At 48.1% G+C, this 16,387-nt stretch overlaps 2 protein-coding genes across 4 annotated transcripts in view; one reads left to right on the top strand and one right to left on the bottom strand.

Annotated features, from left to right (window-relative positions):
* The first annotated feature begins 1,322 nt into the window (after positions 1 to 1,322).
* Positions 1,323 to 7,444, top strand: Ppm1m (protein phosphatase, Mg2+/Mn2+ dependent 1M). 3 transcript variants are annotated; one of them, XM_038322439.1, is made up of 10 exons: positions 2,341 to 2,633; positions 3,468 to 3,585; positions 3,668 to 3,922; positions 4,464 to 4,576; positions 4,891 to 4,975; positions 5,076 to 5,194; positions 5,359 to 5,422; positions 5,632 to 5,739; positions 5,852 to 6,000; positions 6,301 to 7,444. In XM_038322439.1, the coding sequence occupies exons 1-10, from the start codon at positions 2,410 to 2,412 to the stop codon at positions 6,443 to 6,445; spliced, it is 1,380 nt and encodes a 459-aa protein (XP_038178367.1). In that variant the 5' UTR covers positions 2,341 to 2,409; the 3' UTR covers positions 6,446 to 7,444. The 3 variants fall into 3 exon arrangements, 2 of the variants coding, with proteins under 2 accessions (XP_038178367.1, XP_038178368.1); XR_005284647.1 differs by lacking the exon at positions 6,301 to 7,444 and having other exon boundaries at positions 1,323 to 2,633; positions 5,345 to 5,422; positions 5,852 to 5,885; XM_038322440.1 differs by lacking the exon at positions 3,668 to 3,922.
* A 2,272-nt stretch (positions 7,445 to 9,716) lies between these two features.
* Wdr82 (WD repeat domain 82) overlaps positions 9,717 to 16,387 on the bottom strand; it is a 21,361-nt gene continuing 14,690 nt past the window's right edge. The window contains exons 5-9 of the mRNA XM_038321754.1: positions 16,195 to 16,311; positions 15,695 to 15,850; positions 15,200 to 15,269; positions 14,075 to 14,217; positions 9,717 to 12,289 (exon numbers count right to left, since the gene is read on the bottom strand). Coding sequence (XP_038177682.1) covers positions 12,260 to 12,289; positions 14,075 to 14,217; positions 15,200 to 15,269; positions 15,695 to 15,850; positions 16,195 to 16,311 — 516 coding nt within the window. The 3' untranslated portion in view covers positions 9,717 to 12,259. The remainder of the gene's footprint in view (positions 12,290 to 14,074; positions 14,218 to 15,199; positions 15,270 to 15,694; positions 15,851 to 16,194; positions 16,312 to 16,387) is intronic.

Here is a 16,387-nt window from a genome sequence, read left to right as displayed (position 1 = left end):
TAGGTTTGGTCCCCAGCACTACATAAACCAAGTGTGGTGGCAAATAACTTTAATCCCAACACTAGGGAGACAAAAACAGGTGGATCTCTTAGAATTTAAGGCTGTCCTTATGTTCCAGGCCAGCCAGGGCTACATGGCTAGATTTTTTTCTCAAAAATGAATGAATGAATGAATGAATGGAAAGAAAGGAAAAAGAAAAAGGGTCAAGGTTAGCCTGGGCTACATAGTGAGTTCCTGGACAGCCTGGGTGACATGGGACCATATCAACAAACAAGGAGTCAGAAAAACTGTAAAATAAATGAAAACTGAACTGTATTTGAAACTTCTTTATAATTTATTTATTTGTATTTTATGTGAATTGGTATTTTGCCTGCATGTATGTCTGTGTGAGGGTGTCAGATCCTCTGGAACCAGAGTTACAGACAGTTGTGAGCTGCCATGTGGGTGCTGGAAACTGAACACATATCCTCTGAAAGAGCAACCAGTGCTCTTAACCACTGAGCCATCTCTCTAGCACCCTGTATTTGTAATATTATTTTCCTGTAGGCAAACGTTTTAAAACTTTGATAAGAGTTGTTATTGCCAAGGATGGGGAAACAGGCTGTGGAAGTGTATATAAGAGAGTGTGATGACTGATCTTGACTGTCCAGTTAATTATCTAGGAGGGGAATCTTTGAGCTAGTCTATGAGGTCATTTCCAGGACAGTTTAATCAGGAGGGAAGCCCCACCCTGAATGTGGGCAGCATCCTGTGGGCTAGGGTCTGAATAACTTGGGAAGAGTCCCCCTCTTCCTGGTGGCAGACACACTGTGACCAGTTGCCTCCACCCAAAATAGATTATCCTTCCCGTAGTTGCTTTTTACAGATACTTTGTTACAGCAAGAAATAAAGAAACTAAGGCAAACGGTGTAGACGATGGAAATCATCGTATGTATCCATCTCTTTTATTGGAAGCAGTGGGGTGAGGTGGGGGAGGGTGTCTGGCTATAACTTTCTTAGACTTTGTCTCTACTCATACCTGGATCAGACACCACCTAGCAGAACCCTACGTTAGCTAGTTAGCTCCGTGTTCCTATGCCCTGAGTGTGGCTGTTACTCGGTGGGCTCAGTAGGTTAGCTCCCCCAAGTTACTGGGATGCAGCTCTGTTTCCTAAGACCCCTCCTCTCCCTGGGTAGGAGGAATGCCAGCAGAGCAGGGCTGGCTGACTGAAGGAAGGGAAGCCTACTGGGCGACCGCCTGGGTTTAGGGACAGTGACAAAGACAGGGAGGGAGGGAATGCCTCATCCATCCATCCTTGGCCCTTAAGAGATTTTTTTGAATTGGCTTCCTGGAGGAGAAAAGAGGAAGAGAAATCCCTTGAGGGGTGGTCCAACTCCGCTGCACTGTCATACTGCAAACCCTGGGTATCTAATACTTCCCCTCTGTGGGCCTGAAATGGAAATTGCAGCCTTGCAGAGGGGCAGCTGGGCTTAGGTGACAGAAAGTGACAAGGGCTCTGTGAATGTGCAGACATAAAAGGGAACACTGTAGCTAGCCCCAGCAGTGACAGCTACCTAGAATTTAAGAGACATTCTGAGCCAGAGTGATGGCACTTGCCTGTAATTGTAGTACGTGGAAGGCAGAGGCAGAAGGAGTGCCTAGAGTTTGTGGCCAGCCTGGTTTGCAAATTCCAGGCTAGCCTGGGCTACATGGTGAAAGCCTGTCTCAAAGCAACAAAAGACGGCAGAGGAATTCTTACACTTCCCTCAGTTCAGGGTCGCACCTTTGACAAGCTGGAGAAAGGAACCACGCTCTCCTTTAAATTCCCATAGGTTCCTGTTGTTCATCACTCACATTCCAGGGAGGACCTTGTGCTGTCCAGAGACGCCATCTTGACTGCAGGGGCAGCTATTTGGGAGTGGGCCTCTGAGAATGAGCACCAGGACGAACAGAACTCTGGAGCATTCTGGGCACGCTCTTACTCAATGTGCCATCTCACACCTCCAAGGACATGCTGTCCCCATCCTCCTTTTGCGTCAGGCGATTGCTAGCAGCGCGAGGCTGAGGCTCTGTGTGGCACTCGCCCAGCACCCACTGTAGATGACTTCACGGTTCCTAGAGTAGAGGGAAGGGGTTCCCCTCGCAGTGGGATCGAGTCCCGCAGGTGCGGGTGAGCCTTCGCACCTGCTCAGTGCCACTCGGCCTCAGGCAGGCGGCTTCACCTCGCTAGGCCTCAGTAAAGTGGGGTGGGCGAAAGCCTTCCCTTCTTACAGGTGATGGTGATGTTCTCCGGCCGCACGCACAGGGGCGGGAGGGCCAGGAGGGGGCGTGGCCCCCACCCCAGTCTCCGCCCCAAGGCCCGCTTCCTCTCTAGGGCGGGCGGGACCCGGGCGTCCCGCTCTACGCGGGCAGCCCCCGGCCGCCACGCAATGTCCGCCGGCTGGTTCCGGCGCCGCTTTCTACCCGGGGGTCCGCTTCCCGAGCCGCAGCCACCGGGGCCGCGCTCCAGCCCGGTGCCCTATCACCGTCCCCGCTTCCTGCGTGGCTCGGGCTCCAGCCCCGGCGCCACCGACACCTCGCGCCGCTCGGACTCCCGGCCCGTGCGCTGCCCGGCGCGAGGCCGCACGCTGCCTTGGAACGCAGGCTACGCCGAGTGAGTGTTCCTGCCCCCGCGTCCCCTCCAGACCCCCTCCTTGATCTCGTTGGGTTCTCTGCTGACCTAGAAAACTGGCTGAGTGTGGACACGCCAGCTCACCCCCTTCTTGTCCTCACCGCGGGACTCTTGACAACATTCCTCCATTTCTCACTCTGGCATTTTCTTTTGGAGAAGGTTGTAGGTCCCTGGAGGGCCATCATCAACTGGACCCTTCTTTATTCTGGTCTTTTGGGATGTGTGTCACACCTCACACTTCACTCTAGGTTTGGCCTATGCTCTATGGAATAGGGTTGGGATAGAGATGAGACCCCACCAACTTTGGACCTGCCCAGTGACTATAAAGGGCCTGCACTGAGTTTGACCCTAGTGACAAAGCCAATGAACAGTTAGAAGACTTACATCATTGGGGCAGTGTAAAGTAACTGGCTTGTAGAGCAAGCATGAGGATCCGAGTTCTGGTCTCCAGCAAACCTTGTAAAAAGCTGCATGTGGCCTTTGCGTCCTGTAATCTCAGTACTGGGGAGGTAGATGCGGGAAGAAGACACAGGACTTGTTGGTCAGGCAGTCTAGTTGAATCAGTGAGCCCTAGGCTTTGTAAGAGACTGACCTGTCTCAAAACACTAGCGTGGAGAGCAATAGAGGAAGGCACTTGGCGGCCCCCTCTGGTCTCTGCACACACATTCACAGTCACACAAAAGAACTTCAAAAAAGAAAAAGAAAAAAGTTGTCCAGATGTGTCAGGGACGGCACCCAAGAAGCAGTTGTCCCCGGTGAAGTCTCTGTACCACAATGGCTTAGATGAGACACCACTGGTGATGTCTATGACCTCAGGATTATCAATGCTGAGAAATCTGAGTTCAATGAGGACCAGGCTGCTTGTGGGAAGCTGTGCATCCAGCGATGTGAGTTTGGGATTGAAGACGAGTGGCTGACGGTGTGCCCAGAGGAGGTGAGTACAGCCCGGCCTGAACTCCACTTTCAGGCTAGGGCCAGGAGGTGCTTGGTGGAGCCTGACAGTCCTTCCTGTGCAGTTCCTGACAGGTCATTACTGGGCCCTGTTTGATGGGCATGGCGGACCTGCAGCAGCCATTTTGGCTGCTAACACCCTGCATTCCTGCCTGCGCCGGCAGCTGGAGGCTGTGGTAGAAGGCTTGCTGGCCACCCAGCCCCCCATGCATCTCAGTGGCCGCTGCGTCTGCTCCAGTGACCCCCAGTTTGTGGAGGAAAAGGGTATCCGGGCAGAAGATTTGGTGATTGGGGCCTTGGAGAGTGCCTTTCAGGAATGTGTGAGTGAGGCCTTTGGAGTATAACTGCATACCATAGTCACCCGCTTCCTTGGACTCTGGAGAGAAAGCTGTGTTTATTTGTTCATTTCTAGTGATAGCACCGTGGTCTTCAGCTTAACTCCCCATTTATCTAGTTCCTATTGTGTGCTAATTGCTCACCTGTACTGCTGTTGGCCCTCAGAGCAAACACTGGTTTCTCTTCCTATTTTGAATTACACTTCCCTTGTGTAAATTCGTATCTTTACATAGGAATTCAGGAGCCACCCCCCCCCCCTTTTTCTGAGACAGGTTTCTCAGTGTAGTCTTGGCTGTTCTGGAACTCACTCTGTACCAGGTTGGCTTCGAACTCACAGAGATCTTCCTGCCTCTGCCTCCTGAATGCTGGGATTAAAGGTGTGCGCCACCACCACCCGGCTACTGGTCAAGCTTTTGAGCCGGGATTTGTAGGCTTGCTTTGTGAGAATGTGATTGTAATAAGGGTTGGGGGACTGAGATGGCTGACACTTCTGGCAGCAGCTGTGATGCCCTTGGTTTGCTCCAGGATGATGTGATTGGGAGAGAGCTGGAGGCCTCGGGCCAGGTGGGTGGCTGTACAGCCCTGGTGGCTGTGTCCCTGCAGGGGAAGCTGTATGTGGCCAATGCTGGGGATAGCAGGTGAGTGGAACCTTGGGGGGCGGGGCAGGGTAGTGGGCAAGAGGGTACCTTGAGGCAGTGAAAGGTTTAGAAATGAGGGGGACTGGTTGACCATGCATTTGTACTTGGCATAAGCCAAGTATGCGTGGACAGTGGTGCCAAGGCAGGAAGGGGCTACAGGGGCCACGCGAAAGGGCTGCACCTTTACTCTCTAGGTCCTAAGCAGTCATGGAGGGATCAGCATGGCCAGAAGTGGCCCCCGGTGGTTGGAGGGTGGCCATGGGTGAGTATGGAAGCTGTTTCATAGACCTATTCCCCTCCTCCAACCCGTGTAGAGCCATCTTGGTGCGGAGAGATGAGATACGGGTGCTGAGTTCTGAGTTTACCCCAGAAACCGAGCGGCAGAGGATCCAGCAGCTGGTAGGCACTCTTGGCAGAGGTACCCCTCAACTCCCTGGGCCGAGGCCCACACGGGGCCCTGGGAAGGGAGCCTGATCTGAAATTGGCTTCCACACCCTAGGCTTTCATCTACCCTGAGCTTCTGGCTGGTGAGTTCACCCGACTGGAGTTTCCACGGCGGCTGAAGGGGGATGACTTAGGGCAGAAGGTTTTGTTCCGGGATCATCACATGAACGGCTGGTGAGCTGGAAGACAGGGTGGGAAAAGGTCCAGGCTCTCCTGGATGGCCTGAGGCAGTCCTGCTTGGGCAAGGTGGGCATGTGAAGGTGTGGTAGCTGGGTTGAGGATGGGAGAAGCTGCAGTAGGGCGTGGGCCTTTGGCTAATTCTAGGTCCGCTCCTGCAGGAGCTACAAACAGGTGGAAAAGTCTGACCTCAAGTATCCACTGATTCACGGACAGGGTAGGCAGGTCAGTGCCCCCTGCCCTAGAATCCCTTAGTTGTTCCTTGACGGTGGGAGCTCCTTTGTCCCTTACTTGTGGCTGTTATCCTCGTGTCTGTTCCCTCATGATGTTTCTCTCTTAGAAGCCAAGTCCACTTCCCCTTTTGTGCTCAGCAGAGCCAGACCCTGGGCATATCTAAGCTCCTTACTGTCATTGCATCCCTTCCTTTCCCCCAGGCTCGGTTACTAGGAACACTGGCTGTCTCCCGAGGCCTGGGAGACCATCAACTCAGAGTCCTGGACACCAACATCCAGCTCAAGCCCTTCCTGCTCTCCATCCCACAGGTGATAGAGCAATGTAGCCCACTCCAGGTTCCAACTGCCCACAATGGGCAGAGAATGAACCTAGTAGGAGCTGGGAAGGGAGCATTGGAGGATCTTCAGGCTTAACTTGCAGGTGACTGTGTTGGATGTGGACCAACTGGCATTGCAAGAGGAGGATGTGGTTGTCATGGCAACTGATGGGCTCTGGGATGTCCTGTCCAATGAGCAGGTGGCACGGCTTGTGCGGAGCTTCCTCACTGGGAACCGAGAGGACCCACATAGGTACTGTAGCTGAGGGGGACCTAACTGGACCTGGGTTGGTCCAAGTAGCTACAGCTGCAAAGACAGTACTAACTCAGGGGAGGTGGCCTGATAAAGGTCTCAAGTGTCCCAAGGGAAAGGGGATATGAGCAAAAAAATTTAAGTCTAGTCTGATAATCTAGTTTGTGGCCCTTTCAGGCTTGCTGGTTGTCTTATGGTTGCACCGCAAAGGGTCTCCCGAATGCTCTGTCTTGTGCACTGAGTTCTGGAGGGCTGGTTTTGGCCTTCTGCTCATCCCCAAAGTACATCTGGTCTTTACAGGTTCTCAGAGTTGGCCAAAGTGCTGATACACAACACACAGGGGAAGGACGATGGTGCCACTGGAGAAGGGCAGGTGTCCTACGATGATGTCTCTGTGTTCGTGATTCCCTTGCACAGCCCAGGCCAAGGAAGTGGTGGCCACTGAGGCTTCAGATACTTGCACTCTATGACCTTTTCAGGACCAGCGCAGTCCGGACATACTGGACATCCACTGTGGCTAAGAGCAGACCCTTGTCTGACCTGTCCCCAACCACAGCTCAGTGCTCTTGCTTTCTGCCTTAACTGTTTCAAAGACAGCAGTGGGTGGAGAGCCTAGCCTACCAGACCCTACCTTCTGCAATGGTTAACATCCTTCTGGCAGCAACATACGGTGTCTGTTGGCTCCTCAGTAACCTAAAGGGTTTAGGGTACTAAAATGCTTTGGGGAACAGGCAGCAAACTCATTTGGTTCTAACCCATGAATGTCAGGTCATCCATTTAACCATCCATTAACACAGGGTGCCTTCTTGAAATCTCTGGGCAGTCTTCACATCTGCTGGATCAACTATCTTTTTTTTTTTTTTTTTTTTTAAATATAGGGTCTCTATTATGTAGTTCTGACTGTCCTGGAACTTATGTAGACCAGGTTGGCATGAACCCAGAGATCACTTGCCTCTGCCTCTTGAGCGCTGGCATGCACCACTATGCCTGGCTGGACCAGCCATCTTGAAGATAGCTCCTGAGACCAGTTCAGGTCCTGTCGTTCTCTCTACTCATGAAGGGCACAGGTCCCAGATAAAGTTGGAAGAGCAAAAACAGGGTGAGAAGCTTCCAGAGTTGGCTAGGCCAATTGTCACTGCCTGGAGCCTGGCTGCCAATCTGGTTGCTTTTCACCAGTCCCCAGGCCTACCCCTATATCTATGCCAACAGTGTCTGTTCTGTTTCCCCAGATCTTATGCCAAGTGCATCTACTTCTCAGCTATCCAGTTCCTGTTTCTAACCCAAGTTAAGTCACCTAGCATTGTCCCCACCCCCTCTGCTGCTCTCCTGCCCACTCTACCCTGCCCAGCCTCCAAGGATTCACTCACCTCTACCCGCAGCGTTGGCCACATGTAGCTTTCCTTGCAGGAACTCAGCCAGTCTCTGGTATTAAATGTTTGTATGCAAAAAAGCTCTTGTGAATTATGAATTGCTCACACAGCTTTGGTTGACACTTCTTGTGGCCTCTCAGTGGATTCCTTTTAGTTCTACCATGCAAGCTTGTATATAATCAGGACTTTTCCCATGCTCAGATCCCTCATTGTTGCCAGGGAATGAAAAGGCATTTTATACCTGTGAACTCTGGATTATAGGTACCAGAAGGGCTGCCTTCCCACTCTTTGCAAGAGTTTCACTATATAGCCTTGGCAATCCTAAAACTGCAGTCTCTAGAGGCTTCTGCCTCTAGAGTGACTGGTTTCTCACTATGTAGGCCAGGCCGGTCTGAAACTTAGGTAGCCTGAGTTGGCCTGTCTCACCCTCCTCCCTCAGTCTAAATACTGAGATTACAGGTGTGGACCATTACCAGATTCCTCACTTATGTCTGAGTGACCTGGTGCTTTAAATTTTGAGTTAGTAAGGGTTTTATATAAGGCTGCTTAATGAGACTTCATTCATCTTCCCCTTAAGACTTTCCAGTCCGGGCTGGGTGGTGGTGGTGTATGCCTTGAATTGCGGTACTTGGGAAGCAAGAGGATCTCTGTGAGTTCGAGGCCAGCCTGGTCTACAAATTGAGTTCCAAGACAGCCAGGGAAGCCGGGTAGTGGTAGTACATGCCTTTAATCTCAGTACTCAGGAGGCGGAGGCAGATCTGGCCTCCTCTGTGAGTTTGAGGCCAGCCTGGTCTACAGAGCTATGTCCAAGACAGGTTCCAAAGCAACACAAAGAAACCCTGTCTCAAAAAATTACAAAGACAGCCGGGCGGTGGTGGCGCACACCTTTAATCCCAGCACTCGGGAGGCAGAGGCAGGCGGATCTCTGTGAGTTCGAGACCAGCCTGGTCTACAAGAGCTAGTTCCAGGACAGGCTCCAAAGCCACAGAGAAACCCTGTCTCGAAAAAACCAAAAAAAAAAAAAAAAAAAAAAATTACAAAGACAGCCAGGGCTGTTCTGTTACGGAGAAACCCTGTCTCGATAAACCAAACCAAATTCTGTCTCCATCTAAAACTTACTGAGGTTCAGAATTATCTGTTGAAATATAGTAGCCATTACATGAGCTTTACCTGACTCCTAATATCACAACCAAGGGGCTTCAGGTAACACACAGCTCTAGACTGCAGTTACAAAACTTGTGTAGTTAACTTGCCTGGGATGCTCAGACCCATTTCCTCATCTTAGATTTCATTTCCTGTATGTTATCCAAGGAAGACTAGACAGCCACATTGGCATTTCCCACTTCCTGTGTAACACATCACCAGACCCTCAACTGGCCCCCTGAGCCCGGCAGGTGGCTGGCAGATGCTGGTGTCACTGTATAAGGCTGCTGAATTGGCTTCCTCTTTCTTCAGTACATCCCTCCACATCCTCTCAGCAAAGTGCAGGCAACATCCTGTGCCTGCCTCTTGCCCACACCAACTGCTGAGCCAGCTCGCCCCCACAACCTATGTCTGTTCCTCTTGTTCACACACTACAAGGGATTGGGCATATCAGGTCTCTACATTGCAAAAATCAAAAATGTTGGAATAGCTGCTGCAGTGGGCTTTTATTGCATTTGTGAGTTTTGTGTGCACACACCATGGCATGTGTGGCAATCTTATGGACAGGTTTCAGGAAGTGGCTTTTCTCTTCTACCATGGGATCGATCTGGGGACTGAACTCAGGTTGTCATGCTTATGTGGAAAGAACTTTCAGTTACTGATCCATCTTGCTGGATACTTGCTGTCTTTGAGGGGCCTTTTAGAGTAGACTAAGTAGAAAGCCTGGTCAACTAAACCAATCATTTTCTTTCAAAGTAATAAGCCACAATTTTACCTATTCTGGTTCTGTCAGGGAAGCAGAAAGCAGGTCCCAAGGAACAATGATTCCCAATGCATTACCCAAGCAGGTGGCTCACCAGGCAGCCAGCTGACCCTGCCAAATGCAATGATCACTTTCCATCCGTCAGGACCCTAGGATGCCAATCTGGTCAAAGTTTGAGGTAAAGAGTGCAAGGCAGATAGTGAGGAGGTCTCTGAAGAACAGAGCTGGTCAGGCTCACCTTCTCCAGTCATTCATTACTGGTCCTGTGGTAATTTAATTGGAGTCTGGGGTTAAGGGATGGGCCTAAGGGGCTCCTGTGGCTCACAGGCCTGAAGGAAGCCCAACAGTTCACACAACACTACAGGCAGTGCCACCTGAGCCAGAACACTGGAACAGCGCATCCCTTCTGATGTGAAGCAGGCAAATCATGTCACAGAAACTCAATGGAAGAGACTGTAAGCCATAAAATTCTGTTTAAGACTGGTAACATGGCAAAAAAAAAGGTTTATGTTAAGTACAAAAGGGACATAAAATTGTATATACAGTAGGATAACAACTATGTAAACACATCAAAGTCTATGCACAGAGATATCTAGAAGAACATTTAACATCAAGATTAACAGTGGTACCATTTGGGTGGCAAATTGGTTCTTAAAAATCCCCAAATTTTCCTTCATAAACAGTTGTCAGTTACAACGGGGAACAATATATTAAAAAATACCCCAGTGGCTGGTGGTCGAACAGTGCAGTGCCAGTTGTCACACACAGAGCAGTGGCTCTGGTTGATTTTCCAGAGGACAGTTACTATATCCCAGGATACACCTCCAAACTGCCAACTCTGCTTTCTCCCTCTTGCTTACCCTGTGACAACATACAGTATTATCAGTTCCAGTTGCATCTTCTACCAATTCAGAACTCGGCTCTGCTGCCACAGGGCCCAGCAGTGGCTGTGAGGCAGTATGTCTTCCAAGAGCACGGTGCCTCAGCTTCGGATTCTCCTGAACTCAGTTTTCCTGCGGCCAGGCTGGCTGCTCTTTCTCAACTCTTTCAGGTTATGCAGTCGTGCTAATCCATGGTTACAGACACCTGCTCTCAGCAGTTTATCTAAACATGGACTCAGATTCTGAAGGTAGACAGTAATAACTCCGATCACCTGGTTCCTACAGTATGTCCACTCTGGAAAGGCAGGACTGCTCAGCAACACTTAGACTTCAGTGAAGGTAGCCGCCTTTTCAGTTGGAATAACAAGTCAAAAAGTAATTGCTCAAAAAATAGCATTAGTGATTCGAAGTCTATGTCTGCTCCTGAACAGAAGCAGTGATAGCCTGATTGACACCTAGCAGCTGGGTACTCATGGGCAAATCATAGCTGATTGGGTCTTGATTTCTGGATCTGCAGGGGATTGCTTGCCTAAATGTTTGCTGTGGCCATACTGGGAAGAAAAGGTCAGTTGCGACTCTTCTCAAGTCTGGTCCTAGCCTGCTCTCAGAGGAACGGGCAATGATGTAGAACAACAGGGTGAGAAGTCCTGACAAACTAAAACACTGTGGCTCTAGCACCCTGTCCCCAAATGCCACAAGCCAGGCACAGAAGCCATGCAAAAGTGACTGTCACACATATACAGGTGCAGACAGAGCATAATCAGGCAAAAAAGATGCTAATACTGTAGAGAGGGCCCCGAAGTGTGGCTTGAAGAGCACGGGAGTCATCCCAAGGCTCTTACTTAGCTGCCATGAAACAGCAAACACTAGAAGCTCTGCTTCACGTTGTCTCCCTAAAGTTAACAGAGAAGACTAACACTTGTGGTGAACACTACCCACAAATAGTCTTTCTTAGCTGCAGGGTTCCCTCTCCTGATGAACTCTTGATAAGCTAGACGAGAGAGATAGTAGGCATATACACATACTTATGTGCATGTTTACACAAATGTATTTAAGTGGACACGCACACTGTGCTCAAATACAAACAGATCAAGGGTCATATATAAAAAGGCTAAATATAACATATAACACAGGCCTAGAGCCAGCTCTTGGGTAAGAGCTGGGGAAGAGGGATATTATCTGCTGACTATGTACACAATTTATGGTGGGCAGGGAAGGAAGGCATCAGTGTAAACAACTCAGACTCATTCCACAATACTGGCCCACAGGAAAACGTGATGTGACTCAGGTACAAAAATAAACTACTACCTTGCTTTTGTACAAGCCCAGCTCAGTAGGATCCCCACAAAAAGACTGCAGGACTGTCTGGATGGGGGAATTGCACCAGGCAGCTAAACCTCTCAGCTCTCAGAATTTACCTGCTACTCCCTTCCCCCCCTTTCGTACTCTTGGGCCTTTTGTTAGCCAACATCTAGGCCCAAGACCCGCCCCACCCACCTACACAGGAATACTGTAAAGCCTCCTGACAAACAAGGTCCTTCTCTATTTGTTCCTTTCTTTCTTTCTTTGACCCAAAGGTATAATGAAGACTTATTTTTGTAAATATTTGGCACCTACGAAACATGATGGTTGTGGAATAATGCCACAATTACACAGGGAGACCCAGTAACAAGACATGCAGGGTGAGGGCAAGGGGTGCTGAGCTGCCCTAGCATCTCAAAACCAGAACTGTGGCTTCCCATGCATTTCTGTGGTGGGAGAAGGATGTGCGGAGATTGGTGATGTCACTGGCTCTTCAGCAGCAAATATATTCAAAACTGAAGGGGCCCAAGGGCCCCACTGTAACCTAGTCCTAAGTAATCACCCTCTGAAGAGCTCGGTGCAGCGAGAGCTGGAAAGGCTGAGTGCCAACTGAATCTGCAGCACCAAGAGTCCTCTGGAAGGCGCTCAGCAAAGCAATTCTTTAGAGCGATGGACAGCACATCCTGGGAAAGCCATGTGGAAAGATGTTCTCCAGTTCAGTCAATCCCACTGTCATCTCAGTCACCTCTGACTTTCCTGTTGGCCGCCCTCACTGTACAAATAGCCAAGCAGTGTCAGGATCAGTCATCAATGGTGGGCAACCAGAAGGCCTGGAAGGAGAACACAAATCAGCTTCTTAAAAAGCTAGGCTTCTCACCATGGAAGGCTGTTCCTCCCCACCTCACAGCATCAAGGTACCCAACCCCAATGGTGTGAAGAATTAGTCTGGTGACCCTTACTCCTGATCAAACCATTATCTCTATGGGGCCAGAGACACTCTAAAAGTTGGTTCTGGTTACTTCCAACATCCACTCCTGTGAGTAGCCTGGCCTTACAGCTAATCTCAAGGTGGCCTCAATCATACCCTTTCCTCCCAGAATCTGAGAAGGTTTGAATGAGATGGTTTTGCTGCCTTTCAGGGCTATGTGGCTTTTTGGTTTTACATGATCTCAAACTCACTACATAAGCCCTTCCAAATGTTTAGATTATAGGTATGCACCAACATGTCCAGCTCAAATTAGTTTCCTTTTGTCCTTCCAGTACCTGAGGACTGAACCCAGCCAGCCAGGGTTCATACATGGCAGGCACATGTTCTAAGCTGTATTTCCAGCCATTGCTGCATTTCTTTGATACTATCTTCTTGGCTTCCAAAGAAATGGGCTAGAGGTACAACTCAGTAGTAAAGGCCCCAGGCTCAAGCCTCAACATTAAAGGAAGAGGGCACTATGCTGGATAGAGGCAGTAGTGAAACACCTCATCCAAGTTCCTACCTTGAAGATGGACAGACTTCAAGGGAAACCAGAAACTAAGATTCATTTATCACCCATCTCCAGCTAATTCCGCTTTCTAAAATTACATTTGTGTTTGTGTGAACCATGGTGCATGAATAAAGGTCAGACAACTTGTGAGAGTTGATTTTTCTCTTTATGAGTTTCAGAGATCAAACTCATGTTGTCAGGCATAAGTGTTTCAATACCCGTAGAGCAGTCTTCTTGTTTTAAGTTCATTTTTGTTTGAGACAGGGTTTCATTTAACCCAGGCTGGACTCAACTCCTGGTTCTCCTGACTCCCAAGTGCTAAGATTAATATGTCTGTCACCAAGCTTCACGTTTGATCCCTGAAAACCACATGGTGTAAGGAGAGAACCAATTCCCACAAGCCACCCTTTGACCTCTACATGTGTGCCATGGCACGTGTTCAAGAATACACAGAAGGAAAAACAAAATGAAATTATGCACGGTAGTGCACACTTTTAATCCCAATTCTTGGGAGGCAAGTGGATCTCTGAGTTCAGGAAAGGCCACCTGGTCTACAAAGAGACCCTGCCTCAAATAAATAAATTAAAAATTAATAAAAACAAAGTGAGTGTGTGTAAATAAGTATTTATGAATTACTAGAAGAATTTTTGAAGAACTCAATGGAAAAGAATGGAGGCATGGTGGCTTACACTTTTCATCTGAGCATTCAGGAGACTAACGCAGGTAGATTAATTGAAGTACATGGTCAGTCAAGGCTAGAGAGACCTTATTTCCAAAAGCCATACCAAAACAAAACAATATTCAAAACTTCTGAAAGAATACACCTATAAAACGTTGGTCAGAATATTGAGGGAAAAAAAAAACCACCTAAGTAGCTTAGGCCTAAAACCTAGGGTCAGAACAAAAACTGTTCTGCAAATCTTTAGAAAGCACAGATAATCCCATCTTACTGGAAGAGGAATAATCGTGAAAAGACCAGCCTAGTCAGGTATCTCATGACGTGGTGGTGCGACAGGGAAGCCACCACTTCTGAAACATGAACTTGTACTATTTGGATGGAACAGAGCTTGCTGCCTAAGGCACCCACACCCCAAATCAAAGGATCATAATGGAAAATATCTCTTACTGTTTACATACCATGTTGGAACAGGCGCTGGCAAAGGTCATGAACTTGGGGTTGAACTGCAAACAGGTAATGGGACCCGTGTGTTTACCATCCAATACAGCTACTTTTATACCACTCTCTCCATTCCAGACATGGATCTTGCCATCTTCTGAACCTAAAGAGAATGATGGAGACAATAACACTTCAAGAGGCAAATAAAGAACAAGACAGACTGAGATCTAGAAAGTATCAGGACATATCCCTCAGCAGAAACTTTGAGGACAAAGGTGGAAGGACACTGGGAATTATCTTGACCTAATTATTGTTCCTTTTTCTTTAGGGACTTAGTTTTGTTAAATAGCCCAGATAATTTTGAATTCTGTACGTAGCCCAAGTCAGCCTCAAACTCCTAACTTTCCTTCCTCTGCCTTCCAGTAACAGTACCCAAGTGCTGTCAATTGGAGTGGCTGTGCAGGGGTGCTTTACTATTCCTATGCCATCTTCCCCTCATGCCTTTGCACTCTCATCTAGAAATGATAAATATCATTAGCCTGCCAACACCTCACCAACGAGACTACTGTAGATTACACAAGTTACCAATACAACACAGTCATGCCTTTTTAAGAGCTTAATTCTAAAGCCCATGAAGGGAAAACCAGAACATTGCCAGTTCCAATAAAGAACCCATGTCAGTGTGATGGCATACCCTGCAATCCCAGTACTTGGGAGATGGAGAATCAGAGAAATCCAAAGTAAGCCCTTACTATGTATATAGCAAGTTCAAGTTCAGAAGGGCTATATATAAACAAGACCACGGGGGGAAAAAAAAGAAAAATGAACAAACAAACAAACAAACAAAGAAAGCCAGAGAGAATGCTCAGAAGGTAAAGGAGGCCTGCCAGGAAGTCTGACGACATGAGTCTAACCAATGGAATTCAAATGGTGGAAGTAAAAAATTGACTCCCCAAAGATGTTCTCTGACCTGCACATACATGGCACTGCATGTATGCTAGCATACACAGTAAAGGAAACTACGAAGTCTGAAGGTGCTGTACAGGAATCTGAAAACATCTATTGAACAGCATTTTTTACTTTGCTTGATAACATAAACAAATGCATATTACAGAGGAATAATGAGGAAAATAAAATCAGCTCACCAATCATAATAAATTGTGAATCTGGAGTAAATGAAGCTTCGAGCGTAACAGCTTTGCTGTTAGCATAACCCTGAAACAAAAGAGGATGGTTCTCATTATAGGGACAGTGATAAAAACAACTGCATAGAAACACCAACCCAACACACAAGCCCCTTTCCACCAAAGGTCTTTGAACTGCAGTGTCACCAAGACCAAATGTAGCTGCTATTCCACATAAAACACCCCCAACCCTAACTCCATATTTAGTGGGGAGGGTACAAAAACCCCCGTTTATTGTTATTAATAATTATACTTGGAAAACAAACTTAGGGCACTTTGTAAAAGGTGAACGACTCCGATACAAAGGAGGTAAAGTTCATGTGCAGGAAGAAACCATAAGGTCATGCCCCATCACTGAGTCAATGACAACCATTATCTCCACAATCCAGCTAACAGCATTCCCAGCCCAGGCCTTATGAGCAAGGAAAGAGCCATACTTCAAAGCTGTCAGCTCACCCCAAATGTGTGCATCACCACACCCTTGAATGCATCAATAAGACGGATGAAGCTGCCATTGGTAGAAATGAGTATGAGTTTGCCATCATTGCTGAACTTAAGTCCTGTCCACTCACAAGTCCGATCATACTGCATCTTAAAGGTTGCAAACGGTCCCTGCAAAACAGAAAAATAGCAGTTCCCAGGCTCCACACACATCAATACTTCCTTGAGTAAAACTTCTCCTTCTACCCATTTAGATTCTTTGTAAGTGGGCAAGCTCTGCCACTCTCTGTTACCCAGTACTTGCCTCCTCCACCACAGAAAGGCTGTGTTTTTAGACAGGGTCTCACTACGTATACCAGGTTGACCTCATAGAGATCCACCTGCATCTGCTCTGGAATGCAGAGTTGGAATCAAAGATGTGTACCACCATGCCTGGCCTAGAAAAGGTTCTCACACTCCAACTTGCCCTTAAATTTTCTGCCACCTTAATATAGCTCAAGGACTCAAAGATTTACCTTATCAAAAGAACGAAGGTCATAAAGTTTGACCATTTCTGAGTTGACACCTGCAGCAAAAATTAACCCTTCTGGATCAAAGGAACAAACTGGTTTGCCCTGTAGATGCATGAGGCCCTAAGAGAAAAGAAGACAACAAATTAATGAATGAAGGAGTCCACCACTCAATCATGGACTTTTTCCATGAAAACTA

The sequence above is a fragment of the Arvicola amphibius genome, chromosome 3, assembly GCF_903992535.2.
Source record: "Arvicola amphibius chromosome 3, mArvAmp1.2, whole genome shotgun sequence".
NCBI lineage: Eukaryota > Metazoa > Chordata > Mammalia > Rodentia > Cricetidae > Arvicola > Arvicola amphibius.
This window is presented reverse-complemented; position numbering and strand designations above follow the sequence as displayed.

What these genes read in the sequence shown, in the direction of transcription:
- Ppm1m (XM_038322439.1), top strand. Translation starts at nt 2,410, where the DNA reads ATGTCCGCCGGCTGGTTCCGGCGCCGCTTTCTACCCGGGGGTCCGCTT. An exon ending in AGAGTGCCTTTCAGGAATGT is followed by an intron (nt 3,923 to 4,463) that starts GTGAGTGAGGCC and finishes GGTTTGCTCCAG; the next exon opens with GATGATGTGATTGGGAGAGA. An exon ending in GCCAATGCTGGGGATAGCAG is followed by an intron (nt 4,577 to 4,890) that starts GTGAGTGGAACC and finishes CAACCCGTGTAG; the next exon opens with AGCCATCTTGGTGCGGAGAG.